This window comes from Calcarisporiella thermophila (genome assembly GCF_041956535.1).
Source record: "Calcarisporiella thermophila strain CBS 279.70 unplaced genomic scaffold VTP21scaffold_13, whole genome shotgun sequence".
NCBI lineage: Eukaryota > Fungi > Calcarisporiellomycota > Calcarisporiellomycetes > Calcarisporiellales > Calcarisporiellaceae > Calcarisporiella > Calcarisporiella thermophila.
Window position 1 is genome coordinate 349,854 of NW_027192203.1, and position 27,687 is coordinate 377,540.

The window sequence follows — 27,687 nt, forward strand, 5'->3', positions numbered from 1 at the left end:
CCCTCCTTCCTAATTGCGCGGCAAGGCTTGTGTAGAGACACAGAGCTGGGCCGCCCAGTCTGGCTTGCTGGCCACAGACGGGTTCTCTTTCGCAGCATCTCTCGGGCGTCATGCCTTCCGTTTCGCTTCTCCCCCTAGCGCTTCCTGTCAGCGAGGCCGTGTGCCCATGAGCTTGGCTCCCTCTCTGCGCTGGCTGCTCGTTTGTCGCCCGATTCATTTCCGGACGGAACCCGAACTCGAAGTATGTAATAGGGGATTATAAATCTATTTAATAACAAGGGGCTTTATTACTTAATGCCGAGTAATCACCAGCGCCAGAGTGATTGCGCAGATGCGCTGCAATATCCCAGGGGAGCCGGCGAATGGCTCCGCTTTGCCGTATTAGGCAAGTGATTCGGGCAGAGCCAGCAGGCAGCAGCCTTCATCGGCTCAGAGGGGCCCCCTTTGGCCGTCGGTCTTGCAGCCTCTGGTGCCGCGGCATTTTCCGCTGAATAATCTGAAATGCGTGCGTCAGGCGGAGGCTTAGCGGGGAGAGGCGACGGATGGGGATTTGATGGGATGTCAAAAGCGGCGTGGGGAGAAAATGCTAACAAAAAGACCGCGAGCTGGGAGCGCGCACTCTGGGAACCGCAGATCGCGCGTGGAGCCTCTGATTGCCCGCCATTCTGCCCTTGGCTCCTTTTGGGCCGCCTCAGCTTGCATCTTCATTTCCTATTTTTGCAACATATTAAAATTGTTCTAAAATCGCGAAGAGAGCGCGCATGAATAATTGAACTCTGTGAAGAGGTTGAAACCTTTGCGGTGCTCGCCAATCTCTGAGAGCCATGCGCGGCCTCAGCGGTGCGGTTTAGGTTCAATGTTTCGCCCATCCTCGACCTGGCATGGCCAATGCTGGAGAGCCACGCTGATCCGTCCCGGCTCCAAGACGATGACGACGTCTCGGAGGTTTTTCCTGCGACGCGATTGCTGCGAAACACGGGCTCGCCTCGATTCCCCCCCTCCCTCGCGCCCCTCCTCCCCTCCGCCCTCGTGCCGTCCGAGCGTGGGCTTCCAGCCCTCTGCGCCCAAGGGCGATTTGGCCCACACTCCACGGCCAGGCAAGAGGTGGGAAAACCGCTGCGCAACTGCTTTATTAATTTTACTTTATTCTAATTTGTGCTATGTATTTTATTAGATTGATTTTATTTATTTTATACTTTGAACAAAGTTATATTTGTTTCCCTTTCTATTACCTATAGCTTTATTTATAGCTTTATTTATTTTTCTCCCTCCCCCCCCTCGCCCTCCCCTTCCCAGTTTCGCCTTCATATCTCCTCCACCGCGCTCTTTCCCCATTTTCTCCCATCGCTTTTCTCTTGCCATCATCGACTCCACCGCCTTCAGAACCCATCGGGCACGGCTAATTGCAACCAGGCGAACCCTCTCGACCCAAGCGTATCTATCGGCCCCATCCTTCGTTACCCGGCCCTGCTCGTTTGCTACTCCAGCCAAAGACCGCACGCGTATTCTGCTAATTCACGCTCGGCCTCGGGCTCAATGGGTCTGTTCCCCGCCACATTTCGGTGAAAACGCAAGCGTAGTTCTATCATCGAATTCCACGACGAAAAGCCGGTGTCTGAAAAAAGGAGGAGAAGTCGGTTTCACGCACCCACCGCAAAGCGTGCATTTCATCGGCATTTTCAAAGCTTAGTCCAACCCCCTCGGCCGAAGGATTGGATTGTGAAGCAAAGGAGCGCGGTGCGTGCCTGGCCGAATGTATACTCCCAAAAGCATTATGGAGCCTCACCCACACAAGCACTATGATCCGTCTGGCTTCTCTCCTCCTCATTCCCGCACCGCCCCTCCCCATTCTCTCCCGGAATACATTCACATTATCGACTCGCATCTCTCGGGCAGGCAGCTGACCGCCGCCCGCTTGGCGCTGCGCTCGGCCGCGGAGGCGTTTCCAAACTCGTTCGATGTTTTGGTAATTAGATGCCTCGCGAAGAAACCGCGCCCTCGGGCCCGGCGCCTGACAATGGATGATTGACTCATTTCTCGGTAATCATAGCTACGCTCCCATAGTTTAGCAATTTTCGATGGAGATTGGACGTTAGCAATTCAGACCCTTCAGCAGCTGTATGGCCTCTTCGTATTACTAATGTATCGATTGCATCTCTAAACTCCCTAACTTGACTTTGTTTTTCAGCCTTGAGCAGAACCCAAATTCCCACTCCCTTCACAGCCACATGGCCGAAATAACTCGTTCGGTGCAGCGCCAGCGTCCCAGCGAGTATTTCGGTAAGCATGCAACCTGTTCCATTAGGGCGCCCGGAGGATCCCTCACCTTTCTTCACTTGACAGCTTTTTTTCTCAAACTACCGCCCATGCTACAGGAGCTCGTCCTGACCAAGGGTGCCGGTGAGTGGTTACTTGTTGGCTACATGAGGGCGAGAGCGGTGGGATAACCTGTTGCTCCATAGAGTTTTTCCATTCGAAGGGCATGCTGCTTGACGCGTGCAAGGTCTTCCTTCTATTCATCAAAGCCTTCCCGATGACAACGCCAAAATATGGGGTGAGTGGTCCCAATCTTTTGATGTCGCATAGCCTCTACTCACCCGCAGCCTATTGATAGCCTAGAGCAGCGGACCTGATCATTCAATGTGAGTATGAATCGACCCAAGCCCTCCAAGCCACGAACGCTTACAGGGCACTCTTTGGTAAGCGTCGCATCCATCTGAGTTGGCCACTGTAAGAAAGAGTAACGTTATGCTTCCTATCCAGTGAATGAAATTCTCCCCCAGATCCTGCGTTATAAACTCCTCTTGATTCCCAGCCATCCGTATCAACCCCCTTCGTCCGCGCAAACCTCCTCGACGTACCCCTCTCTCCAGGCCCATACCGATGACCAAAGTGTGGCCGTGACTTGGTCGCAAATACGCTCGTGGATTGAGGTGATGCAAGGCTACTACATAGCTCGTCGCGAATGGGCTCCGCTCTTTCAAATATCGCTGCTTATTCTCGAGAAGTGCGGCTACACGGTCCAATCCCCTCTGTATCCCCATCCAGAGCATACCGATGTGATCCAGCGCTTATTAAACTTGATGCACGTGGGGCAATCGCAGCTCTCAAGACCGCCGGCGGGCTTCCAGTACCTAGCTTTAGAGCTGCCCATCCTAGCTTCTGTGTTCGCCTATGAAGCGTTTCTATTTTTTGACATGGTCATGGGTCGATACTCTGTGACGCGGGCATCCCAGGGAAAGGGCGAGATGAGCTCACGACCACGTAAAGGAATGCCGGTGTGCTTGGTGCCATTTTACGACGTGGGATTGTCTTGGATGGAGCTAGAGAGGGCCGTGCGGCCATTGGAGATAGGCATCAGAACGTATTCGTCCAATGAAGAGTATGAAATTGAATCAGAGACAAGGGAGGAGGCGGGGGAAGAGATGGAGGAGGAGAAGAGAGCAAAAAAGAAGAGTGAGATGGAACTGAGAAGCCTCGAAGAATTCGAGAGAGGAAAAAAGAAACGACGAATGAGCTATCTGGGGGAGAGTGATATTTCCGAGTGGTCGGAGCTGTGTGGTAGCGAGGGCAGCAGCAGAGAAGAGAAGCGGCGGTCGTCAGGTTCATCAAGTGTGATGCAGATAGGCAACTTGATCAACGTGGATGATATGGGTGAGGGGGGAAAAAGTAGGGGAGGAGGAGGAGGAGGAGGAGGAAGAGGGAGAGGAAATAGAAGAGGAGGAGGCCATGTTGCAGAGCTACGAGTGGGAGGAAACCACGCGGGAGGCTACCCAGGTTTTGATCCGAAGCCAGAGGCTTTTAGACCGCATGGAGCATCTGGTATCCCCCGCAGGGGATCAGAGGTTACTGGAAGAAGGTAAATGTGTCTCTAGCAGAAGAAGCCTCGCGACCCTTCTCTCATTCTATGTTAATAGAGCTAAATAAGTTGTACGAAAGATGGAAACTCCCACCCCTTCTTTTCAACGCCGCTCTTTTGACCTTAGCAGAAGTTTGCCTGATGAAGGTAGGACCGCAGACTCTCTCTTCAAAAACGCATGATTTGACGCCCTCCTTATCTCCTAGGATCGGCTCCAGTCGGCCCTGGCGTACTACCGCAGGGCCTGCTCCAAAGTGACGAGAGAATGGGAGAGGTTCAGGCAAGAGCAACAATGGCAACAAGAGCACCCTCAATCCATAAAACGCTCCTCCACCTCCTCCACCTTTACAACGTCCTCACCAGTAAGCAGCTCGTCCACGGAAACCATCCCGTCCGCTTATACAAAGGAGACTACCGCCGTATCCAAACCCCCCTGGCTGCTTATCTTCCCATTCCGTCTGCTCTACAGCATTTCTACCTGCTATCTGAAGGCCAAGTGGTATGCTGAAGCACGCATTGAACTCTACATGCTGCTCAGTGCGATGCCGCATCTCAGAATCAAAGGCCGTTTGTTTGTGAGGGAGGATGAAATGCAGCTTCGAACGATGCAGAGAAGTTGGATCCGGCTGACGCCGATATCACTGAACCTGCTCGCCGTGCGGTGTTTGAAGTATTTGGTGGCCGGCTTGATGGTAGGCAGAGCGTCCCTTTCTGTTTTTGCACTTTCCATTCCCTTGCGTACTGAGTCTTCCTCACATAAATAGCACGAGCTCACCCACAAACGCTACGACGACCGTATAGCAGCACAGCTCCTTGTCCTAATACAGTATGGCTGGCCTTACTACAAGGAGGATATGTTGCCCCGAGTCATCGGCATTATACGGCGCAATGGCAGTCTAGTCTGCCGCGGGCTCTCTCGCTACCTCTTCCAGCAGGAGATTCTGGAAATCCTCCAATCCCTTGCGACGCTTCAACCCTTCACCCTTGACATTTTCGAGAGATCAATGGAGCATCCTGCCGCTCTGCTACGCAAGCACGCGCAGATGGCAGCGAGGTGGACGTCCGCGGACCAAATGGCCATGTTGATTCAATTTTGTCGCGAGAAGGTCGCGGAAAGCTACGGTGCTGGTGCTTAGGCCACCACGCATCCTCCCTGTGTTTTATGTATCCTTTAATTTTTGTTATATATAAAAAGTATATATTTTATTTCTGTTCAAGGTTGAATAATTTCAGGCATTTCTCACCCCCCCCCCCCTTTTCCATTTTCGTTATCCTTTACGCGCCTAAATCTATCTATGAAACACTTTTCTCGCCTATTATACCACCCTCATCAAGTTTGGCATATGCTTTTCAATCATTGAGCTGGAGCAAGATGTTTATGACTGTTTTTTATCCTCATTTTTGGTGACGGTGAGGGCGGGGGCGAGGGTGGAAAAGGGGTTGGTTTTTCCGGTTTTGGGTCATTTTTTGTTTTTTGTATAGAGCATTTTCTCTTTGTGGATCTAAGAGAAAAGTGAAGAAAGTGGAAGAGGAGGAGAAAGCAGGGGCGAGCAAGGGATTCGGGACTGGGATAATATTTCTATTTTTCAGTTTGTTGTGTTAGTTGGTCATATCTATTTTTTATATCTCTTCACCAAAGTAGGCTGTTCATAAAGCACTTTTCTTTTCTTCTCATTTAACCTAGAAAGCGGTCTGATGCGCTATCAGCACTTGAAATTTGAAATGAGGTCAGAGGAGGAAAAAAAAAATGCTATGTTCATTGATAACAATTGAGGGGAAAATATAGAGGGAAAGAGAGAGTAGGCAAGAGAAATAGAACATAAAAATATCAAGCCAAATATAAATCCAAATATCAATCCAGTGTGTTTGTTTAATCCATTAGTGATGGCCCTCCCGGCTGGTAACCTCCCGGAGGCATTTGCTGATAGGTTTGTTGTGGAGGGTGAGGAGGCTCTTGTCTCCAATTCGTGGGTTGCGGCTGTGGCAGTTGCTGCCCATGATATCCAGGAGCTGGGTTACTGTACCCATACTGGGGTGTTGGCTGCAGAGGAGGTTGGGGTCCATATGCCGCTGGATCAGAGGTGGGTGGTCGAACTGGAGGGTATGAGTGCTGCCGCAGGGGAGCTGGCTGGTGAGGGTAACCGTGGGGAGTGTGTGGAGAGGGTTGGTGAGGCGGTTGAGGTGGGTACGGCTGGTAGGGCATTTGGCTTTGAGCCTGCTGGTGAGGTTGTTGGTATTGGGTTGGAGGTGGGGGCGGTGCAGCCTGTTGCTGCGGTGTCGAGGAGAATGATGGCTCGTACGCGGATGGGTGTTTCGGTGGCAAGGGTGGTCCAGGTCTAGAGCCATACATTGGACTGGAGCCGTGTTGGGGCGGACCAGGATAGTAGGGTGGCTGAGCCGGTGGAGGATAATTAGGCTGAGAGATGGACTGTGGTGTCTGAGCAGGGGGCAGAGATGGCTGAGGATATGGGCCCTGTTGTGGTTGCTGGTAAGTCATGGGCTGACGTTGCTCATAGACGGACGGATGCTTTGGGGGAAGTGGCGGTGCAGGTCTCGGACCCAAAATAGGATCCGGCTGAGGTGATTGTAATGGTGGAGGTTGAGGCGTGTAAGGTTGAGAGGAGGGAGGTTGAGAGGGGGGCCGTGGCAAAAAGTTTTGCTGAGTTTGGTGCTGAGGGGGCATAGGCTGATACCCGTATTGGGGTTGAGGCTGAGGCTGGGGAGGGGGTGGGGGCTGCTGATACGAAGTGGGATAATGCCCAGAAGGCTGGGATTGAGACGGAACATACGGGGACTGCGAGGTAGGCGCTGGACTTATGCCTTGGGAAGGAGCTTGGCTAGCCTGATAGTAAGGGGGCCGCACCGGATCTTGAACCGTCGACAGCCTAGCCTCGGGCTTGGCCGCAGTAGGTTGTCGCTCCTGTGGATAAGTAGAATAGGTCGAAGCTGGGACCTGGCTGGCGGAGTGAGAAAGGGCGGGGGGCATCTGCTGCGGGTACTGCTGCTGCGAATATCCTGCGGAATGATCAGGCTGGTGCGGGTTAATGACTGAAGGATGAGTGGCGGGCGCTGGTGCTACCGTAGACACGGGCGGTGGTGGAGTGTAATTTTGAGCGCTCCACGCCACTTGTTGTGGTTGAGGTGCATGGGGCGTCTGCGGTACTTGTGGAGCGCTATAGTTAGTTTGCTGCCGTTGCTGTGAGGGCGGGTATTCGTACGACTGTGGATGAGAAGAGCCATAAATATTTTGCGGCGGTGGAGCTTGAGTAGCAGTAGAAGATGTGGTACCCCAATTGGAAACAGGAGCTGGGTCAGCCGGAGCCATGGGCGTGGATTTTGCAGGAGAGCTCGACGGGAGCGTGGGGCCGTGAGGAGAAGTAATGGTGGCTTGTTGACCGGAAGGCCGGGAAGCCAAAGTGGAGGCAGGCGCATAGGGAGCTTGTGGGGGGATAGACGAGAGTGGAGCTTCCGCAATCGAACCCTGCTGGGCTGGTCTGGAACCCTGATCATTGCTGGGTGCCGGGGAAGCATAGCTCTGATGGGAGGAATGAGGCGCGGAGAAAGTTGCCGAAGGGGGTTGAGGATTCTGGACTGGCGTTGACCATGATCGTGAGGTCTTCGCTGGCGAGGCCTTCTCGTGCTGATAGTGATGGGGGTTAAATGGTGGTGGGCTGTTACTGATTTGGCGAGAGGACATGTCTGCAAGGGACATTCGCTTAGCATTGTCCGTCAGCTGGTTAATGGCTGCATCCACGGATGCGTACAGAGGGGGTAGTGTAGGCGCTGAAGGGCCAGAGCTGTATTTATTGAGGGCCTCTTGTAGCATCCGACGATCTCGCTCAAGCTTATCTGATTCCTCCTTTTGCACCAAGCGGTTACGTTCCTCAGCGCGAGCCTTGACAAACTCACGAACGTTTTTTAGCAGCGCCTCGACGAGGTCGGTTAGGTCGGAGTAAAACTGAATCCCCTTTGCGAGCCCGTTCTTTACCTCGAAGTAATAGTCTTTGGCTTTCGACAGGCGATCCACCACGGCGCGCCGCTTTTTTTCTGCGGACTGCCACCGATTGGTCACCGATTTGCTTGCATCGGCAGTCATCAGCGCTTTATACGCGCTCGTTAGCTCCTGTATAGAGGTTTCCTGGAGGTGAATGGTTTGGGCGATCCGAGCCTGGTAAGGGCGGAATTTTTCGAGCTCTTGAGCAAATATGTGCGGCTCCACGTTATTTTGCTTACGATTCAGCACGAGTATATGGGATATGTCGTCGCGCTGAGCCTAGTTGGAACAAATGGGGGTAAATAGAAGGAAGATATCAGAGGGAAACAGTAATTCGAATAAAAAACCTTGTCTTTAAGATCGGCCAACGTGTCCGCCCGTTCCTTGCTAATTTTTTTCAGCTTGGACATACTCTCGTTGATCATCTCAAGTTTTTCGCGGATGGCTTCTCGTGGGTCATCGCCTTCATCGAGATCCAGTAGGCTCTGCCCCGGCGTCGACTGATCTACCCCGACCATAGCCTCAGCAAAAATACGACCTAGGTCGTCTCCGTCCGCCCCTCCGCGCAACACCGACACATCCTGCACAATCGACTCATATTTGTGCTGCAGCTGTCGATCGGACAAGTTGGCTTGCTCGAGTGCCTCGCGGTGCGTACGCAAATCTTGGCGAAATGCAGAGGTCAATGATCCGGACGGGGCCTGTGTCCAGCGATCGCCGTACTTGACCCGCATCGCTTCACACGCGCGCTGCTCCTCATCCAAATTGATTCCAATGACATCAAGCAATTCGCGTACTCTACTTTTAAGGCCATCCAACGTCTCTATCAGCTCGTAGACATTCCCATTTTGCTCTTCGTCCGCCCTAATCCTATCAGCCCAGTCCCGCGCGTCCGAAGTTGGTGTGGCGAATTCGTCCAGCGATCCCGAGTGCTCGTTGATCGTGCGCTTGAATTTCTCGAGAATACCAGGAAGTTTCATATATTCAAGCGCAGACTGCAATTCGTTCTCAGCCAGATCGCATTTTTCGGTCTCCCCCCTAACCAGTTTTGCCTTCTCCTCCGAGTAGAGCGATGAGGACTCATGCACGGAGAGCGGGATGAGACGCGCAAAAATATCCGCCCCGACCACTCGCTGTGTCTCTTGCTGGTTGTAGAGCTCTGATATGGGCAGCGCCTTCACCGCATTCAATTTGTCGATCGCCGGGAGAATGCTTTCGCTAGGCACCACATCATGGTAGACCAGGTCGTTATCGCGAACGGCTGTATTCTTTTTCTCGGTAAGCATTGCCAAGAGGCTCTTGGTAATTTCCATCAAGCCAACTCCAGCATCAAGCACCATTCCCGGGCAAATTGTAGGACCAAAAGTACCAACCAACTGCCCGCAGAGCTTGACGGCTTCCTTTGCGTTGGTCTCGCCGATTGTGAAGCGACTCACCATCTCCCCATATTTATTCTCCGCCTCACACGCAACGGCTCGGTGATAATGCGCTAGTGCAAGGAACATTTTGTTTTTTGTCTAATGAGAGTCGATATGTAAAAAGAATTAATAACTCTGAGTTCTTGGGGCAAACACAAGGCATAGTCCACACCTGACACATGCTCAACCAACTCCGATCAAATACACCTTTACTTAGACCCTCATTAAGCCCCTCGACCGCGGCACCATAAGACCATGCCGCTTGGGCGGCAAGCTTTGCGAGAAATGCATGCTTCTTCTTCTCATTGACACTCCGTTCAAAGAAACACTCCTGTGCCTGTGCAAGCATCAACTGAACAAGCAATTTGAGAGTATCCCGGTTGAGATCGAGCGATGGAGCATGTAGAAAGTTGTCATTAATGTACTGAAACATCCCAGCAGCGTACTGGAAATAATGATACGCGCATTTGAGTCCATCTGCTTCCGAACGATTCTGCTGTGAAGCTATAGCGGATAGCACCGCCCCAATATTGAATATGACGCTGGCTTTTTCGAATGCGAGCGAGTATTGTGATGTGCCATGCCGTGTGAATGCGTCATACCTTCAATTGATAAAAAGGGAATGAATCGGCAATATTGCAGCGCACAGTAATAAATGCGAAATTTACCAAGTGAACAGGATCTTTATATGATTCTCATCTATGGGAAACCTCAGCTCTAGCAATTCCAACTGACAAAAATATTTGTATAGAATATCGCGACCGGTAGCATCCTCGCCTGCACCTCGCATATCCTGGCGCAAACGCTGGATGTAGCCTATCTCTTCGTTGTATTTTTCCGGATCCTCCTGGTATATTTGGGCGATGTGCCTTTTAAGCGGTGTACCCAGATCTACTTCGTCTGTCCGCTTAAAAGGAATAAAAATGGTCGGACTCTGACTCATGGGAAATGAAATCGCTTCGAAATGAAAAATTCGAGTAAATTACGGCTTTAATGTGTAAGAGTAAAAGATAAGCCGGGAGGATATTCAATATAGATCCTAATAATTAAACAAAGAAATCTTAGACAAGTGTAGAGAAAAAGAAAGTCGTTGCGAAATGCCAAGGAGTTTTGTCGCGTTAAAATCCCTAATGATCCAATGGTGAGATCAACGTCACGAATTTTAGCCTCAGAAACCTGGGCGGATTTTTGAATCTCAAATCTTCTCGTAGGAAAAATAGGTTGGATTAAAATGTTTAAAAGTACGTTTTCTTTGTTAAGACATTATATTACAGACTTAAATAGAACATCAAATAAAAGACCATATTTTGACCAATCCAATGTCAGAGGCACAATATTCGCCCTTCGTCCTCGCCTCATCCTGGCACCGTAGACGTGGCCGGGAGCCAACGCTGATGATCCTTGACTCATCAAACGCCACCCATTGTAGGCCCTTATGGAGTTTTGACCGGTGAACTATTTGCGACTGCTCAGCAGAGTGCTCCGTGGCCGTAGCCTCCTCATCACAAGGTAGGGGAAAATCTGTCAACGAAACGATGAAATTCCCTAGCTCTGCGCTATCCCCATTTTTGAGTTGTGACAACTCCCACACTTTTATGCTCCATTGATCCGCGCTTACTAGCCTGCACCCGTCGACCGACAGGCTCATTACACGGCTAGTATGACCATAGAGGGTTTGACTATGGTGCAGCTCTAGGGTGTTGTTGTCAGAGTGTACATGAAAAACTTGAATAGTGTTATCGATGTGGGCTGTGAAAATATAAGGTGACGAATGGGCTATACTGGTTATTGCAGCGAATGAAGGGATTCCTGAATCATTGTAAAGGCTGAAGGGGTGGGAGTCTATGCTGGAAATTGAAGTTGTATGTCGCGTCCAAAGTATCCGCTGCTCTGAGAAAAGAATTTCCTATATTTTCATACAAGATGGATGAATGAACATATGACAAATGAACACATCGCTTTATACTTACTTGATACCCAAGAGTCCATCCACCATTCAAAATGGGAACGGAATAGCCGATCACTGTTTTCCATCTGCGGTCTCTCGACGCGCAGTCCAACTCATTCATGCAAACTAACGAGAGCTCCACAGGCTGCGAGAATATATAGCCTTTCAGTTGATGTAGTAGGACAGGTGCTGGGAATTTTCCATCATTCTCCCTCTCGTTCTCTTTGATTAGATATATTGATAAAATGAAATCCAAAGTGCAGGTGATGAAAATGGAGCTGTTGAGGGCAACGGCAATGATAGGAGACGGCTCTAAACCGGTGGTTGTGCAGACAGGCTGCGTAAAAAGTTCCTTTACGTCCTCTCCCTCCATCTCCCATAGACTGAATCCTCCATTAGAAAACCCGGCCAGCACCCTCCACCCACTCTCTCTTTCCTCACTATCTAACCGCAAACAGGTAATAGACACGTCACTCCATAATTCTTTCTCGGCCATCAAGGCACTGCGTAATGATACAACATGTCGATACTCAAGCGAGTTCACCGCGCGCCATACCTCAATTACCGGAAGCTCTTGACGCATGTTCACAGCGGTTAAAATAATATCTTTTGTGAACTGTACAAGAGGATTGGGCGTCAAAAGTGAAGCTTCTTCCTTTTTGCTGCGCACATCAAGAAGCGAAGCGGGATCGAGAGAGTTGACACGGTATTTTCCTTTGAACCAGTTATGCGATATCTGAAACATTGATTTCCAGTCTTGCTGACCATAGTGCTTTCGAGCAACGGATTGCTTGACAATTTCGAGTCTTGAAACCATAGGAGACACTTGCTTTCCAAACCTTTTGTCCCCAAATGTCGGTTCCCGAGAGACTAGTGGCCATGGGCGCCGTGGTGGGGGGAAGCGGGACAAGAAAAGATTTTTCCACAACTGTGCCAAAAAAGAAAAGGTTAATTTGAAAAATTATTAAGCGCGAGCTGAAAATTTCATGGCATACGTGAAGGTCATTAGCTAATCTATACCAATTAGTAGACACCCGCGAGCAGATGCTAAGATCATAGGCACCAAGGAAGTAAAAAATATGAAGTATAAGTTCGTCAGAGAGATATTTTGTAAAATCTATGGGCCGTTCATCCTTCAGAGATGGTGATTTTAGCCGTCGCTTCTGTGTTCGAGTATCTGTCTCTTTAATTATTAAAGCTCTTTTTGGCATTTTTGGCATGGAGATTTAAGGAACTGAATAGTGATTAGTGAATGCAAAGATACTGGTTGAGGGATTGACTAGTGAATGTGACTGCAAATTTACGAGAGATAGTAAGGTACCGTTCAATGGTCTATTATACATGGCAACATAAATGGTCTATATCCTAGTTAATCAAAAGAATAAACCAGTTTGCTTGATGGTAATGTAGAGAAAAATTCGAACACTTGGACTAACTCTCGGTCTAATAATAAGTTGTGGATTTTTTGGTCTTTTCGTTTTTTCTTTTTCCATGGCTCGTTTTCCAGTCATTATCGATTAAATTATTGGAGCCATTGCGTATAAACCCTCTGTAACTGTTTGCTTCGTCATTTAATAAATACCCACTCCCCAACAATAGGCGACAATTCAGAGCCACTGGATACCAATTTTTGATTTGTTGTAGGCTTCAGATATTACACAATATTACTCTCGAAATACATAGATGCTTTTTTTAACGTTTATGTTTGAAACGACTCTCAATTACTTCCAACCTATTCCTAATCCCTATTCGACCTCCAATTATTTACCGCTTTTTGCCGTGTAATTCCAGCAAAAGGTTTTTGCACGATGCAAGCGGAGATAACCCCAAAAGACCTTCAAAGTTTCATATCAGCTTTTCTGAGGATTTTTCAGAGGAACCTTTCTTCAGTTGAGCCTCTATTCAACACGTATTCATATCTCAACCACATTCAATATTCAATCGAATCCACCGTGTCTACCCAGCCGGTTTTTCATCTCCCTTTCTTATTTGCCTTTGGCTTGTTTATCCATTTTTTTTCTCTGTGGATGTTTGATAATGAAAACCTCAGCACAATGTGAAATCTCTCAAAATTATATATGAGTGGCAGAAAGTACCCTGTGGTGGAACTTGACTATGTACCGCGTGACTAATTGAAATCTCTAATAAACCCCACAAAGAGAAAATTTCCTCTTTTTTTTCTCTTCTTCTTATTCTCTTATAATTTCTTTCCCCTCTATAAGTCCTATACTTGCTTATTCTGAGTTTCAACACGCCGAACTAAGAAATACCGAGTCATGGCTAAAGACAAAGTCACCAAGAAGTCGACAAGTGGTATGTACACTATACACCTCCCACCATTAGGCCCCCATTATGATTAATTAATTACAAAATTACCATCATTTTTCTGATTTTTTTCTTTCGTTTCTTTCCCAAAGGAGGGCCCAAAAAACTTACTCCCTACAACAAGTTTATGAAGGTTGGTATGTGACGTGCTTTTCATAACGTCACATAAAGAGCTCTTTTTAGTAGTCCCGCTCGAATTCTGCTAATGGAACATTGCTAACCAATTAACAATGATCAATTCATATTTACAGGAAGAGCTCGCGAAAATAAAAAAGGACAAGCCCGACCTTAACCACAAGGTAATGTTGAGCACCCATTGCAAATGCAAAGATTATGCAATGGCTCACTTCTTTACAGACTAAATTCTCTCTCCCAACGTCTCATGCTCACAGTTTCTCTTCTACATTACAGGAAGCTTTTAAAATGGCCGCGAGCGTAAGTTTTCATATAAGCTGTACTCTTCTTTGTGGGCCTCACTCCTAATTACCTTCTTGCTTTCATACAGCGCTGGAAAGATAGCCCCGAAAACCCAAAGAAGGGCCAAACGAAATCAAAGTAAACTAGGAGCCCATGCTCTCTACCAGTGTTTAATCATATCTTTTTCGGCTTCAGCAGTTTTTTTTTATTTTTTGTAATCCCTCATTTCCCCTCTGTATTTCTTTATTCCTCTTTTAGCGTGTCTTTGATGGGTTTTAAGAGTTTTTGTCATATACAGGCATATTTTTATTAGCTAGCATGTGTTTTATTTTTTTTGTTTGTCTCAAGCTGAAGCATCTGTGCTTAATGAAAAATAATGATATCTCTATTCTTTCGCGTTTAGCTTTAAGAGTTTAACGAGTTCTCAATGCGTGAGCTTCTCACCAATATATTGCGGTGCCAAAAATACTGGTGCCAAACTCGGGCAAAAATAATAGACTTGTCCCTCTTTTATATTCACTTTAATTTTCTAAGCTGGCGACTGGAGCTCGCCCGTGGGATTATATGCGCATTTTATCGAGAAGCCACATGGTTTGACTCCAGTAAAATAGCAGTATATACTAATAGTCCATGGCTTTTTCTTTCCCTTAACATTGATTATACTTGCAGCATAGAGCAGAAGGCGAGAAGCTCTTTACATCTCTTAACAATGCAAAGGGATGTTTTATACCAAGCTCTCCTGGCCAATAGTCATAGATCGCATCTTACAGCAGCTGGCTGCTTCATAGGAATTCACTCTGTGAAGAGTGCATAGTGCATATAAAGTGGATGGCTTTACAGCATACAACCGCCATTGCATATATGCATAGATTTCTAAAGTATATATATCTGAGTAAATTTGCGAGAAATAAAATTCTTGTGCGGCAGTAGTTTGCATAGGCAGTTACAGAACGAATATGTTGACTGGGGTTAGCATGCATACACTGTTTAATAGTGGCCTAATCCCGAAAAAAGCTGTGTGTTTTGCACGGCAGTCAAGGACTCGCTGTATCTAAGAATAGAGATAATACGAAGTGTTATATATTATGAAAAGTTTTGAATTACGTGATTAAAATGCTCTTTTGACTCTACACAACCTCAGAAATATTACTACGCTAGCATTATTATAATGAAGATAGGTTACTGAGTACTAGATATAGCTGGTAGAGACAGTATAGGATCGAAGTTACTCCACTCGTATAGTCATCTTGTTCTGGTACTCTAAATCTAATATTGCATATACTCTAGTTGGCTTCATAGTGTAGTGGAATATGTATTTGACTCGGGATAGAAATGGGGAATAAAAATGTGACTTGTTCCATGACTGTGTAAAATAACCATGTTCTGTCGAATTTATTGTCGCACCTCAACTTTGGCAGGATGCCTCTCTCTAGAGTGTTTGCACCTGAAAACCGTGAGATTCTTCTTGCTGGATGTTTCGTCGGCTCACTTATAACAGCTGGAGTGACTTCCATTCTTCTTTTGTCAACTCGCAAGGAACGAATTGGTAATGACAGTGATATTATTCCTCGATCGAAGAGCCGAACAGAAATTGTGGATGGGGTCGCTGGCTTGATCGGCAATACGCCTATTTTTCGGATCAAAAGCTTATCCGAAGCGACAGGGTGCGAAATTCTGGCAAAAGCTGAGGTTTGTCTTCAAAAGTCCGGGGAGGGGCAAAATTTCCAATTAACCCATCCCATTAACTTAGTTCCTCAATCCAGGAGGTAGCCCGAAGGATCGTGTAGCACTCAATATCATCGAGCAGGCTGAAATAGCAGGACTCTTACATCCCAATTCTGGCAGCACGGTCTTTGAGGGTACTGTTGGAAGCACCGGAATCTCTCTTGCCATGATTGCTCGAGCTAAGGGCTATCGCGCCTGGATATGCATGCCTGATGATCAGGCTAAGGAGAAATATGAGCTCCTTGAGAAACTGGGGGCGACCGTCGAAAAAGTCAGACCCGTTAGCATCGTGGACCCAAATCAGTTTGTGAATTTAGCGCGAAGGAGAGCCGACGAATTTGGCAAAGGAGAAGGCATGGGTGAGGGCTTCTTTGCGAACCAATTCGAAACGGTAGCGAATTTTGAAGCCCATTACAAGACCACTGGACCAGAGATTTTACGACAGACCGACGGCAACATCGATGCAGTCGTTTTGGGAGCAGGTATGTTCTCCTTGATCTTTCTGTAGGCGCCAATTAATTACTAAAAACTCGACGATTGCATCATAATCCAGGGACAGGGGGAACGCTCGCCGGCATCACCCGCTACCTTAAGCCTCGTATTCCCAACCTCAAAGTGTTCCTCGCGGATCCACCGGGGTCAGGTCTCTATAATCGCGTCAAACACAACGTGATGTATTCTCCGATGGAGGCAGAAGGCAAACGGCGTCGCCACCAGGTAGACACAGTGGTGGAGGGCATAGGGATCAATCGCATCACGCAAAACATCCGGCTTATTGAGGGATGGGTGGACGATGCGGTGCGTGTTACCGATCGAGAGGCAGTGTTGATGTCCCGCTATCTGGTGGAGAAGGATGGAATCTTTGTCGGCAGCTCCAGCGCCGTGAATTGTGTGGGAGCGGTGAAGGTGGCCCGAATGCTGGGCCCTGGCCACCGAATTGTAACCGTGTTGTGCGATTCCGGACAACGTCACCTGACGAAGTTTTGGAACGACAAGTATATCGAAGAGGCCGGGATCGATACATCAGTAGAGGGGGAGGGTTTGGATTTTGTACTATAGGATATCCGAATTAAAAGACATGCTGGAGCGAGGGGGACGGCATTTTGCATACCGGCATTTTTTTTATTGTCAATAAAATGGATTATTTATTTATCATTTGTTTTTTTTTGCATAAGAAACACACAAGCACTGGTGCGTGCCCCACCCACTCATTATCTGCAGTCGTGAATTATAGGGAGAAGCCTAGAACGTCCGTTTGTGCAAGCTGGAGAAGAACGGGATCATCGAAGTCTAAACAAGAGGCTAAAGTTAGAGTGGATTCAAAGATGCCTTTGGGAAACAGAGCCACTTACATTTATTAATGCTAATGTCTTCGCTCAGTCCCTTTCTCAACCGGGTCTTGACCATGAACTCTCTTGCCAGATGCTGTACCGGGCTTGGTTCAAGTGGCCGTAGCATGATGCTCTTATCGAGAGGATCGCCGGGGACTACTTGCCAGTGGTCAAATATTTGTTGTGCGAATGCTTGCCCCTGCGTATGTGTCCGAAGGTCAGTCTCGAACCCACAAGAGTCCACCACAGGAATCAACGCCTCGACGGTATACAGTGGTGACCCTGCCTTTGGGTAGTCTTTTGTGACATGCCCACGGCGGCGCGCGAGAACGGTGTACACAGCGGAAACACAATCAGCCGGTGCCTGGACCTCGACGAAATAGACGGGCTCCATGAGACGAGGAGTGGCCATCAAGAAAGAAGAATAGCACACCCGTCTTGCAGTAGGAATGATCTGGCCACCTCCGCGGAATATTGGCTCGGGGGCAAGGACGGCGTCGAGGATTTTGATTTTGGTGCCCCGAATGGGCTCGTCGCATAATGGGCCTTCTCGCATGGCCCATTGAAAACCTTGCCGGACCGAATCTTTCACGGAGTAAAGCAGGGTCTTGTCAACCTCGGAGGGGAGTGTATCGTCAATCAATACGTTTGGCCCATTGTCGTCTGGACCAAACGCCCAGATGTTGCGCGATGCCAGCACGTCCCACTGGTACTTCTCCTCGAAGAACTTTCCAAGTTGTTTCTTGGGCAAGTGAATGTTCACACGATTTTCTTCGATATCCTCAGCAATGCCTTTCTCTAGAGGCTCAGCGATCATCGTCAGCTTGTTCCTGGCAAAAAATTGAAGCGTTAGCGGCGTGGGTCATTTTTTGTTAGAATGAACAACTATATACTTTTTGTTTGGCGTCTCTGCGTAGCACTTCAGAGCCGATGTTTCCATCACGGTCTCGCAGAATCTTACCACGGGGTCGGCAACCTTCAGCTCAATTTCTGCATAGAGCCGGCGCAGATCATGCAACACGCAATCCAAGTACAATTCGCCAGGGGCAAAAATGACATGCTCTCCGCTCTCCTCCACCTTTGTCACCACGATCAGATAGCTCTTATTGATCCGACGCATTCCGTCCAGCATTTTGGGCAGGTCAGTTGGGTTGACGGGCTCGACAGCCACCTTCATAACGGGCTGCGTTGTAAAACGCAGCGGTCGGAAAATATGGACATCCTCCTCCCACCTCCGGGGAACGATGGTGGCCGTTTTTACAATTGAGGTGTCGACCCCGCCCAGCAATACCCAATTGCCCGCGGGGATAGAGTCCATCTCGATGCGATACCGTGTTTCATGCACCCACACATGCGCAACTTCTTTTTCTGCCATGTCTTCTTCGTCATCTGTAGAGTAGCTCTCTCCTAGCACACGCACTGTCTGCCCACGGTGCACTGTTCCACTAAGAATGCGTCCGAATGCATCAAATCCGCTTGCATCATTCTTATTATAAAGTTTGGTGATATGGATCACGAGGGGACCCTCGGGATCGCATTCACGCATCGAGGAGGCGAGAGCAGTGTCCATTGGGCCAGTGTATGTGTGCTCAATCTAAAAGAAGAACTCCGGAGTCAATTCCTGTAGCATCCAAGGGCCCAGATAACCATTGACTGACCTTGTTGACTGCGTTCTCAATCGGGGATGGGACGTGCTCAACTATCATGTCTGTGAACCCTGACGGCCGTCCAAAGAATTGATCTAGCACTAGTTTGAGAAGCGGCTTGACATCTAAAGAATAGTACGAGGGTTTAAGGGTAATGCCAAGGGTTGCAAGTGTTTGCTTTAGGTCAGCTTCATTCTCGCCAAGAACCTAATAATAAGAGTCGCGACTCCGCATTAGAGAGCTATACAGAGTGATCTGCTCAAAATCAAAATCAAACCTGGCTATAGATTTTATACAATGGCTCTAAAATAAAATGAACAAAAGTCCTCTTGTCATCGGTGGAGCTAGAGGGTCTACGGCGGAATGTTCTCTTGTCTGCGTCAAAGTAGATATCGCCCCAGAGCCGCTTAGCAAACTCATCGGCACTAACGCTTGCTGAGAAAACGAAAATAATAGGCGTGAGAAGGGTTAGACCGAGAAGACGCACCGTGAATTAGAAGGACTCACGATAAGCATCGGCATAGATCTTAGCAAACGATTTCAGAGTGAAACACCAGCCGGCATAGGCAGATGCGAAACACACATTGCCCCTTTCCGGCGACAGCCGGATTCCTTCACCCCCAGGGCAATCCCTTGAAGGATATTGGAGAATGAGCTATTATTCTCAAAGATAGAATAAAGATGCAATCTAACCTGATGATACTATTAATCTCCTCGATTGTGTGCTTTAACTTGAAGTACGCGTCAACCGGTGGCAACTTTAGTTCCAGTATCAGTCGATCCACCTTGTTCACCACAAGACATAGCGCAAGCTTTTCCTGAATGGCATGGCGAATCATAGCTTTTGTGTTGGCCATGACCTATTATAGCTTAAGTGTAAATTGGGCTTGCCAGGGATTGTTGAATTGATATACATACCCCTTCCACAGCATCGACTACTATCACTGCTCCATCCGAAAGTCGCAGAGCAGCCGTAGCCTCATCCGAAAAATTGACGTGGCCTTATACGAGTTAGTTTTATCATTCAGTTAAGAGTACATTCGATCCATGGAAAGAAAATGTGGCTCATACCAGGAGCGTCCAGCACGTTCACCACATAAGATTTTTCGGTTGTGCTCTGTAAAACCAAGGTCATCGGTGCACATTTGACGCTAACCCCGCGGTCACGCTCGAGGGTGTGGGTGTCCGTATACCGCTCAGGTTTCTCGGGGTTCCAGACAAAGTCCTGGTGCGTGTCTGCCACCAGCATATCCATTATTGAAGTTTTACCATGGTGAAGATGCCCGATAAGTGAAACGTTGCGAATAAGTTCGGGATAGTTCATGAGATCTCGTAGAAACCTTTGTAGAAAAGCAGTGTCAGAACATTATGTGGAACCCAATCCCCCCTTGAAAAAATGGCCACGTACTCTTTCTTGTATACTGTCGGTGGGAGATCCTTTTCAAATATTTGGATTTTCTTGGTTTTGATCGGCTTTACAATTGGTTCTGTAAGGGGTTGGGTATCCTCTTCCTGTACTAGCGTTTCTACTTCGGGACCATAGACCTCTTCAGCTGTTGGGTAGTACTTCTTGTCCTCATGGAGTACGATCTGATTTCCAGCAGAGTCTAGCCGGGGCAAAATAAAAGTAAGAAATTCGTGTAAGAGATTACCCGGACTGGGGTGCTGGATGTTTAGGAATCATTACCATCGATCTCCATTAGATCCATGCCACCAGATCCTTCCCCCTCCTCCTCCTCCCCCCCCCCCTATTTGACGCGAAGGCTCTTCGCGTATTTGGATCTCTTCTTCTTCCTCATCAGACTCGGGCAGCTCGGGCCCGATGTAGTTTCCAAACTCATCGTATAGATCCTGATCCATATTTATTGAAGGGAAAGAGCACGATCTAGCGGGTCGTCACTCGAGGGAACGTTATTGAAATCAATTGAAATGAAAAACAGTCCAAGCCACTCAGATACGTCAACAAATATTCTAGTCTTCGATACCCCCCTGTTGATGGTATTAATATATTTTCACTGCTCTTTCGGTACATTCATTACTTGTTTCTTTGTATAAATTTATAACGATGATTAGGAATATTGTTCGCGTATCTCGACCTCTGGTCGCCAAGAACGTGGTAAGTCGATGCTCCTATCTCGTGGGGGAAACCCGTGCCTCTTGTGGATTGGAGGATGTTATTATTTGGTTTACGTGAAATGAGCTTCGAAGTAGCTTATTTTGATCTCTATTTTTTCTTTGGCTACTTTATTACCCTATGGATTGCATCTCTTCATACTGACCTTTTACTTTGGGTAGATGCGCTCTAATGTTGGCGCCATTGGTCTTGCTGTAAGACATTTCGCATCTGCAAAAGCGTGTAAGCGATTTTTCGAATCTCCTAGAATGAGTATTTGTCATCGAGATCTGACACGATGGTTTTTCACCCCACTTAGCCACATCGGAAGTGTCATCCATTCTCGAGGATCGCATTCTCGGCTCTGCCTCCGATGCCAATATCCAAGAAACTGGACGTGTGTTGACCATTGGTGACGGTATTGCGCGTGTCTATGGTTTGAAAAACTGCCAGGCCGAGGAGATGGTTGAATTCTCGAGCGGTCTTAAGGTAGCCGCCACACCCATTGACACCTTTCTGCTCTGTAGCGTGTTCATTTGTGTGTGTATATATTTAGGGCATGGCGCTGAACTTGGAGCCTGACAACGTCGGTATTGTCGTGTTCGGTAACGATCGTCTCATCAAGGAGGGTGATACTGTTAAGCGTACCGGTGCCATCGTGGATGTGCCTGTTGGTGAGGGCCTCCTTGGACGCGTTGTCGATGCCCTTGGCAACCCCATTGACGGCAAGGGCCCCATCAAGGCTACTGAGCGCCGACGTGTTCAGGTTAAGGCCCCCGGTATCTTGCCGCGGCGCTCTGTGCACGAGCCTATGCAGACGGGTTTGAAGTCGATTGACTCCATGGTCCCCATTGGGCGTGGTCAGCGTGAGCTGATTATTGGTGATCGTCAGACCGGAAAGACTGCGGTCGCCCTCGACACCATCCTTAACCAGCGCCGCTGGAACGATGGAAACGACGAGACTAAGAAGCTGTACTGTGTGTACGTTGCCGTCGGTCAGAAGCGCTCCACTGTAGCCCAGCTGGTGAACACGCTGGAGTCCAATGGTAGGGGCATTGCTCGCTGCTCGGGGCCATCGTTCCCCGAACCTATACTAATGCGTTGTTGTTTGGTTGGTCTTTCCCAGATGCCCTGAAGTATTCCGTCATTGTCGCGGCCACTGCCTCCGAGGCCGCCCCTCTTCAATACCTCGCGCCCTTCTCCGGCTGCGCCATGGGCGAGTGGTTCCGGGACAACAGCAAACACGCGTTGATTGTGTACGACGATTTGTCGAAGCAGGCCGTTGCCTACCGTCAGATGTCCCTACTTCTCCGTCGCCCTCCTGGTCGTGAGGCCTACCCCGGCGACGTCTTCTACCTCCACTCCCGCCTCTTGGAGCGTGCCGCCAAGATGAACAAGGACCACGGGGCCGGCTCGCTCACCGCCCTCCCGATCATCGAGACCCAGGGTGGCGATGTGTCAGCCTACATTCCCACCAACGTCATCTCCATCACCGACGGACAGATTTTCCTGGAGGCTGAGCTGTTCTTCCGAGGTATCCGTCCGGCCATCAACGTCGGGTAAACTCAACTCACCACGATTTGATTTGGTGGAGCGGCGGGGCGGCTAACTCCATGTCTCCCTTTCCTTCTAGGCTCTCGGTGTCTCGCGTCGGGTCTGCCGCCCAGAACCGCAGCATGAAACAGGTTGCCGGCTCCCTCAAGCTCTTCCTTGCGCAGTACCGTGAGGTCGCTGCCTTCGCCCAATTTGGCTCCGATCTGGATGCGTCGACCCGCTTCCTCCTCAACCGTGGCGCCCGCCTGACCGAGCTGCTGAAGCAGCCGCAGTACAAGCCCATGCCGGTGGAGCAGCAGGTGGCCATCATTTTCGCCGGTGTCAACGGGTACTTGGACCGCATTCCTGTCAACAAAGTTACCGAGTTCGAGGGCGCCTTCCTCCCCTACATGACCTCGAACCACGCCGACCTGCTGGACACGATCCGCACCGAGGGCAAGCTCTCGGAGGCGACCGAGGCCAAGCTGAAGAAGATCACGGGCGATTTCGTCACCAGCTTCAACTCCTAAACCCTGTTTAGGCTTTTCTCTCGTGTCTTTGGGCGAGAGGGGAGGGCCGGCGCCTGATTGCACGAGAGAAGAAGGCTACGAAAAAAAAAAAAAGATTCAATAGATTGTTCTGTTTTTCTGTTACCTTATCAATGACATTCGCGTTTTTTGTGTACCGCTGTTTGTGTTGTATTTGACGGGGAGGGTTATTAAATTAAAAACATCTCGTTTTTCTGGAAGACTTTTAGGTTTCTCCTCATCGGCACGATGGGGCCCCAAACGAGACCGCCGGCCATGCTTGATTAGTCAGTTCGTTGGAGAGCTGCAGCCGGGCGTGGGTGGGGAAGTTTCTTTTGCCCCAAACTCAGAGAATTTAATAAACGATCGGGCCAGATCTGCCCTTCTCGGAGCCTGAATTTTAGGCTCGCCACAGGAAGGCCAGAAACCGCGGCAATGGCAGGCGGGGATGGCTCAGGGGGCGAGAAACGGGTGGGAAAACCGGCACAGAATAAGGCAAGCATGGCTCGGGCAGCGCGGCAGCCAGCGCATGGCACGGGCAGCGCGCGAGACCCGACGAGCGGGCGCGAGACTGGGTCTGAGCTCGCACGCGCATGTGTCAGACTGGGGTTGGGGGAAAGGTTGGAGCGCACGCGGCTCTGCAATGCGAGACGTCGAGAATCGGGCCTCAGCGCGCGAGCCCCAATGCCCTCGGCTGGCAGCTGAGTCCCACGTCCCATTGTTGCGATTCTACAATGCAGCGCGGTTTAGCCTGTTTCCCAGCGCTCAGCTGCAACCGGCCCATTTGTAATTAACTCTCCGGCAAGCTCTTGTGCTGCGCGGATAAACTCCGGTAAAAGAGTTGAGCCGACCGCGCGTTTGACCTAACACTAGCAGGCTCTGGTGAGTGGTCGGCCCGGGCTGCTTTAATAGAACGCAAACCTTGTTTTATTTGTTTTGCTGATCCTCTGCGAATCAGTCGGGTGAAAGCCGCTTGGACACCCCGCGAGACACTTTAGGGTTAGGCCTTAGTCCATGGTTGGGAGGGAGGCGCCGTCATATTTAAGCGTTTCTTCCCGCGTTCGCCTGGCCGCCGCTTTCCATCGCGATCGGCCTCATCCGCACCCATTACCCATGTCGCAAGATTTCTTCTCGGCATCCCCATCCTCCTCCGAGCTCGAGACCCCCCCGCTGGATGCCATCTACCCCTTCCAGGCGGGCGCCGCCCAGCTCGACTACTTCTCCGCCCCACGCCTGGTCGACCCCCGGCTCCTCATGCCGATGTGGGCGACCGATTGGGCAAGAATCGGCTACAGCCCCGCCTTGATGTGGAATGCAAGAGACCTGCCGCCAGAGCTGTCTCTGCTCCCCATCGGCGATCCCGCGGACTCCTCCGCATTCACGTCTCCAATCCCCACACAGCCGCTCCATCGCCAGATGCCCATGCTCGCGCCGCTGCTAACGCAGCAGCATTCGCCCGCCGCCCAGATCCTCAAGAAACCCGCGCCTCGCGCACGCGCTTTGCAGCAGGATAGGCCGTACCGCTGTGACAAGGTAAGCGCCGTCTCTTCCGCGCTCAGTTGAAGGCGCGTCAGCGTGACTGACCCTCCTCCCCTCCGCTCTCTCGCCTTGCTAGTGCCCGCAGTCCTTCACACGGAACCACGATCTGAAGGTTTGGATCGCCCTTCTTACTGGGAGCTTGCGCCGCATTGAACGCTAATCAGGCTGCTCTTTTTCTCCCTCTTTTTAGCGGCATAAACGCATCCACCTGGACGTGAAGCCTTACCCATGTGAGTTTTGCGGAAAGCCGGTAAGTTCCCTCTTAACTTATACGCCGCTTTCCTTCTTCCTGCATGAGTAACCTGACCTCTGCATAGTTTTCGAGACGCGACGCATTGAAGCGGCACCATCTGGTCAAGAAATGCGGCAATAAGCTCTAAGGCGGGCGGTGCTCTTCTTCTCCTTCTTTTTCTTCTTATTTTAATTGCACTTGTACATATTGAATTGTATTTTTCCATCCTCTCTGACGAGCTATTTTATCTTATTTTATTTCACCTTGTTCATTCACATGGGAAGTTTATCTTTTTTTTTTAAGCCATGCAGCGCAACTTACTTATTCTCTCTGTATATTAAGTCCCCTCTACTATTTCATTAAAATTCTGGTCGATACACGGCGCAGCATTAAAAGACCTTTCTATTTTAGTACTCTAACCCAATACCCTATTCAATAAACCCACCATAAAATTGTCTATTGTACTTCTCCCCCCCCCCCCTCCAATACCTAGAGATGGTAGGCCCAGATTTTGAATTGGGGATTGTCGGGAGCAAGCGCACTAACCGCTCGTTCTCTTTAGAGTTTGGCTATCGACACAAAAGAATACCTATTCAAGGTGCTGGTGCTTGGCGATCTTGGCACCGGCAAAACATCGGTGATAAAGAGATATGTCCACGACATATTCTCGATGCACTACAAATCCACGGTATGCGATCCATCTGTTTTGCGCATGGGCGATTTGTAACCTGTTGAAGTAATCTTGTTATCGGTGTAGATCGGGGTGGATTTTGCCTTGAAAACGCTCCAATGGGATCAGGACACCATGGTGAGACTACAACTATGGGACATTGCCGGTAAGTGCCCTTTATTGTTCTCTTCCGCCTGGCCAATGGGGAAACTCACGCTAGCTGTGTCGCAGGGCAAGAGCGATTTGGCAACATGACCAGGGTGTATTACAAAGAGGCCCTGGGAGCCCTCATAGTCTATGATGTGACTCGGCATGGCACATTCGAGGGGGTGGCACGGTGGAAAAACGACCTTGACCAGAAGGTGTCGCTCCCGGAGCTATGGGGAGGGGGGCCAATCCCCGCCGTATTGCTCGCAAACAAGGTAAGGCTCCATTCAGGCATTCTGCATCGATGGCTGTCTCATTCATCTTGCATCTCCTCTCCTCCTCGGCGCCCGATCCAGTCCGATCTTCTCAAAAACGATATGCATACCGACGAAGCGCTGGAGAAATTCTGCTCGGAGCACCATTTCTTGAAATGCTTCCCAACCTCGGCTAAGGAGAACAAAAATATCAAGGAGGCAGTGCATTGTTTAGTGGAGGCGATCCTTCAGATTGCAAGCCGATACGAAGGGGTCGTGTACCCTCATGAGCATGATAACATCAGGCTGGGGCAGGAGAAGGAGCAAGGCGGAGCATGCTGTTGATCCGCCACCCCACCCTCTCATGTCAAGAATATACACTCACCCACAAGCACAACAACTACATACACCTCTATATATCTTTTTCTACTCTTTTTTTTTCGCCTGTCTTTTCTTATCTTTGTCGTGTTGTTTTCCATCTTTTTCACTTGAACATTAAACATACTTAATGTATCCTATGTTCTTTACTACGCGTAGATTTTATTCTCTCTCCCGCTCACCCGCTCACCTCCTCACCCTGCTCTCTTCCTCATTCTCTTTTCTTCCTCGCGTTCTAAACTGTCGCTAATAATAAGCGCTTTATTTCCCCTTTATTAATAGCTTCGGCTCAGACCACCCCGTGTTACACTTCTACTTGTTCTAGCACATCTTTTGCCTCTACAAGCTCTTGTGTCCCCTCATAGGCCGGGTTGGTCTTGATGAAAATATAGGTTAGAGCCCGTCAAAAAAAGGATATGTCACCATGACATGCCAAGAGGAAGGTTCAACATGCTTACCGTCATTTCCGTCAATTCTCGGTAGGCGATCTGCAGTTTGTTGCGGACATCGGGAATGATGGCTAATGTCTCTGCAAGCACCTCTTTCTGTTCTCTCAACGAAAATCATTACTGATTCAAGCGGCGTCTGAGTGATAAAAGAGAGACTCTACCTGCTTTTTTATGTCGTACTCGTCTGCTTTGTCCGTGATCATCTGGTCGATTTTAAGGCGTTGGTCATCCGCTTCTTTGTGGTAGAGGGCAAGTTCCTTGTTGAAGCTATTTTATTATGCAGCAATATGAGTGATTGAACACGGGACACTCTTGGGAAAGAGAACTGAATGCCAAACTCACCGCTTGACAACATTGGTTTTGATTTTTAGCTCTCGAACCGTCATGATGGATGGGGGAGGGGGGGAGGGAATCGTTTATTTCGAGAAATTAATATAATATGAATAGGATGGAAAAAAACGCGTCACGACAAACAACCCACAAATAAATAGGAATGAAAGTTGCCTCACATATCCTCGACCGACCACTTATAGGCCTCTGCCTCCTTCCACTTATTCTCGGCCATCCGTGCAAAATACTCTCGCTCAAAGCCATTGGATCGGTCGACGCCATCCCAGCGATGCCCGGGCGCAATATCAAAGCGGTTTGGCGGCCCGATTGGGCCCTTGTAGGCTGGTTTCGCGGGAACATCCTCGTCGTCCCTATCGCCATCTTTCTTACTCTTCTTCTTTTTCTTCTTATTCTTCTTCTTCATCAGATAAGGTAGCATAGGATCCGCCCACCGCTCCTCCTCCTTCAGCTTCTCGTTCAACACCTTATCCTCCTTGTAGATGGCCAGGGGTACATCCTTGAACTCCATCATTCGCGCTCTCCGCTCCTCTGCCTCTCGCTTCTGAACCTCACCCTTGTTCGCTTCGAGTTGCGCTAGCTTTTTCTCCTCCTCCGCTCGTTGCTTCGCAAGCCTCTCCGCCTCGAGGGTTTCCACATTGACTCGTCTACCGCTCGCATCTCGATATACGGTTTGGGCATCGCGACCGGAGAGACTCGGATCCATCCGACGAAGCTCGGCATCCCGTTCACGGAGTATGCGTTGAGTATCCTCTGCGGCCTCCTCGAGCGTCTGTAGTCCGATCCGCGCACCAGAGCTCATACGAGGTTCGGAGGGAGGTGGTTGTTCTTGCC

At 49.3% G+C, this 27,687-nt stretch overlaps 14 protein-coding genes across 14 annotated transcripts; 7 read left to right on the forward strand and 7 right to left on the reverse strand.

The window, feature by feature from the left end:
* Positions 1-305: 305 nt before the first annotated feature.
* VTP21DRAFT_2059 (uncharacterized protein) lies at positions 306-869 on the reverse strand (the record flags this gene model as incomplete). Its single annotated transcript, XM_069392212.1, has 3 exons — positions 306-521; positions 592-711; positions 795-869. 3 exons carry the CDS (start codon positions 867-869, stop codon positions 306-308), a joined length of 411 nt encoding a protein of 136 aa, XP_069250636.1.
* A 19-nt stretch (positions 870-888) lies between these two features.
* On the forward strand, positions 889-1,566 carry VTP21DRAFT_2060 (uncharacterized protein; the record flags this gene model as incomplete). The annotated part of the gene is made up of 2 exons (XM_069392214.1): positions 889-1,104; positions 1,384-1,566. 2 exons carry the CDS (start codon positions 889-891, stop codon positions 1,564-1,566), a joined length of 399 nt encoding a protein of 132 aa, XP_069250637.1.
* Positions 1,567-1,753: 187 nt separating this feature from the next.
* Positions 1,754-4,995, forward strand: VTP21DRAFT_2061 (uncharacterized protein; the record flags this gene model as incomplete). Its single annotated transcript, XM_069392215.1, has 10 exons — positions 1,754-1,966; positions 2,051-2,118; positions 2,189-2,280; positions 2,344-2,400; positions 2,463-2,554; positions 2,615-2,730; positions 2,816-3,859; positions 3,940-4,006; positions 4,066-4,551; positions 4,624-4,995. The coding sequence occupies 10 exons, from the start codon at positions 1,754-1,756 to the stop codon at positions 4,993-4,995; spliced, it is 2,607 nt and encodes an 868-aa protein (XP_069250638.1).
* Positions 4,996-5,729: 734 nt separating this feature from the next.
* On the reverse strand, positions 5,730-10,214 carry VTP21DRAFT_2062 (uncharacterized protein; the record flags this gene model as incomplete). The annotated part of the gene is made up of 4 exons (XM_069392216.1): positions 5,730-8,132; positions 8,201-9,370; positions 9,444-9,873; positions 9,940-10,214. 4 exons carry the CDS (start codon positions 10,212-10,214, stop codon positions 5,730-5,732), a joined length of 4,278 nt encoding a protein of 1,425 aa, XP_069250639.1.
* A 345-nt stretch (positions 10,215-10,559) lies between these two features.
* VTP21DRAFT_2063 (uncharacterized protein) lies at positions 10,560-12,439 on the reverse strand (the record flags this gene model as incomplete). The annotated part of the gene is made up of 3 exons (XM_069392217.1): positions 10,560-11,177; positions 11,242-12,147; positions 12,215-12,439. The coding sequence occupies 3 exons, from the start codon at positions 12,437-12,439 to the stop codon at positions 10,560-10,562; spliced, it is 1,749 nt and encodes a 582-aa protein (XP_069250640.1).
* Positions 12,440-13,495: 1,056 nt separating this feature from the next.
* On the forward strand, positions 13,496-14,274 carry VTP21DRAFT_2064 (uncharacterized protein; the record flags this gene model as incomplete). Its single annotated transcript, XM_069392218.1, has 6 exons — positions 13,496-13,532; positions 13,637-13,677; positions 13,796-13,843; positions 13,956-13,979; positions 14,050-14,099; positions 14,157-14,274. The coding sequence occupies 6 exons, from the start codon at positions 13,496-13,498 to the stop codon at positions 14,272-14,274; spliced, it is 318 nt and encodes a 105-aa protein (XP_069250641.1).
* A 1,106-nt stretch (positions 14,275-15,380) lies between these two features.
* Positions 15,381-16,745, forward strand: VTP21DRAFT_2065 (uncharacterized protein; the record flags this gene model as incomplete). Its single annotated transcript, XM_069392219.1, has 3 exons — positions 15,381-15,650; positions 15,712-16,168; positions 16,240-16,745. The coding sequence occupies 3 exons, from the start codon at positions 15,381-15,383 to the stop codon at positions 16,743-16,745; spliced, it is 1,233 nt and encodes a 410-aa protein (XP_069250642.1).
* Positions 16,746-16,914: 169 nt separating this feature from the next.
* VTP21DRAFT_2066 (uncharacterized protein) lies at positions 16,915-20,363 on the reverse strand (the record flags this gene model as incomplete). The annotated part of the gene is made up of 11 exons (XM_069392220.1): positions 16,915-16,976; positions 17,039-17,847; positions 17,911-18,611; positions 18,676-18,870; positions 18,941-19,098; positions 19,171-19,295; positions 19,357-19,523; positions 19,582-19,664; positions 19,735-20,003; positions 20,072-20,270; positions 20,351-20,363. The coding sequence occupies 11 exons, from the start codon at positions 20,361-20,363 to the stop codon at positions 16,915-16,917; spliced, it is 2,781 nt and encodes a 926-aa protein (XP_069250643.1).
* Positions 20,364-20,728: 365 nt separating this feature from the next.
* VTP21DRAFT_2067 (uncharacterized protein) lies at positions 20,729-22,839 on the forward strand (the record flags this gene model as incomplete). The annotated part of the gene is made up of 6 exons (XM_069392221.1): positions 20,729-20,779; positions 20,959-21,019; positions 21,096-21,265; positions 21,333-21,822; positions 21,903-22,335; positions 22,410-22,839. The coding sequence occupies 6 exons, from the start codon at positions 20,729-20,731 to the stop codon at positions 22,837-22,839; spliced, it is 1,635 nt and encodes a 544-aa protein (XP_069250644.1).
* Positions 22,840-23,120: 281 nt separating this feature from the next.
* Positions 23,121-23,555, reverse strand: VTP21DRAFT_2068 (uncharacterized protein; the record flags this gene model as incomplete). The annotated part of the gene is made up of 1 exon (XM_069392222.1): positions 23,121-23,555. The coding sequence occupies one exon, from the start codon at positions 23,553-23,555 to the stop codon at positions 23,121-23,123; it is 435 nt and encodes a 144-aa protein (XP_069250645.1).
* A 295-nt stretch (positions 23,556-23,850) lies between these two features.
* Positions 23,851-24,755, forward strand: VTP21DRAFT_2069 (uncharacterized protein; the record flags this gene model as incomplete). The annotated part of the gene is made up of 4 exons (XM_069392223.1): positions 23,851-24,369; positions 24,452-24,487; positions 24,566-24,625; positions 24,693-24,755. 4 exons carry the CDS (start codon positions 23,851-23,853, stop codon positions 24,753-24,755), a joined length of 678 nt encoding a protein of 225 aa, XP_069250646.1.
* Positions 24,756-25,102: 347 nt separating this feature from the next.
* VTP21DRAFT_2070 (uncharacterized protein) lies at positions 25,103-26,023 on the forward strand (the record flags this gene model as incomplete). The annotated part of the gene is made up of 5 exons (XM_069392225.1): positions 25,103-25,105; positions 25,170-25,295; positions 25,365-25,443; positions 25,509-25,699; positions 25,781-26,023. 5 exons carry the CDS (start codon positions 25,103-25,105, stop codon positions 26,021-26,023), a joined length of 642 nt encoding a protein of 213 aa, XP_069250647.1.
* Positions 26,024-26,360: 337 nt separating this feature from the next.
* Positions 26,361-26,891, reverse strand: VTP21DRAFT_2071 (uncharacterized protein; the record flags this gene model as incomplete). The annotated part of the gene is made up of 4 exons (XM_069392226.1): positions 26,361-26,432; positions 26,515-26,601; positions 26,667-26,772; positions 26,848-26,891. 4 exons carry the CDS (start codon positions 26,889-26,891, stop codon positions 26,361-26,363), a joined length of 309 nt encoding a protein of 102 aa, XP_069250648.1.
* A 119-nt stretch (positions 26,892-27,010) lies between these two features.
* Positions 27,011-27,655, reverse strand: VTP21DRAFT_2072 (uncharacterized protein; the record flags this gene model as incomplete). Its single annotated transcript, XM_069392227.1, has 1 exon — positions 27,011-27,655. One exon carries the CDS (start codon positions 27,653-27,655, stop codon positions 27,011-27,013), a length of 645 nt encoding a protein of 214 aa, XP_069250649.1.
* Positions 27,656-27,687: the final 32 nt, after the last annotated feature.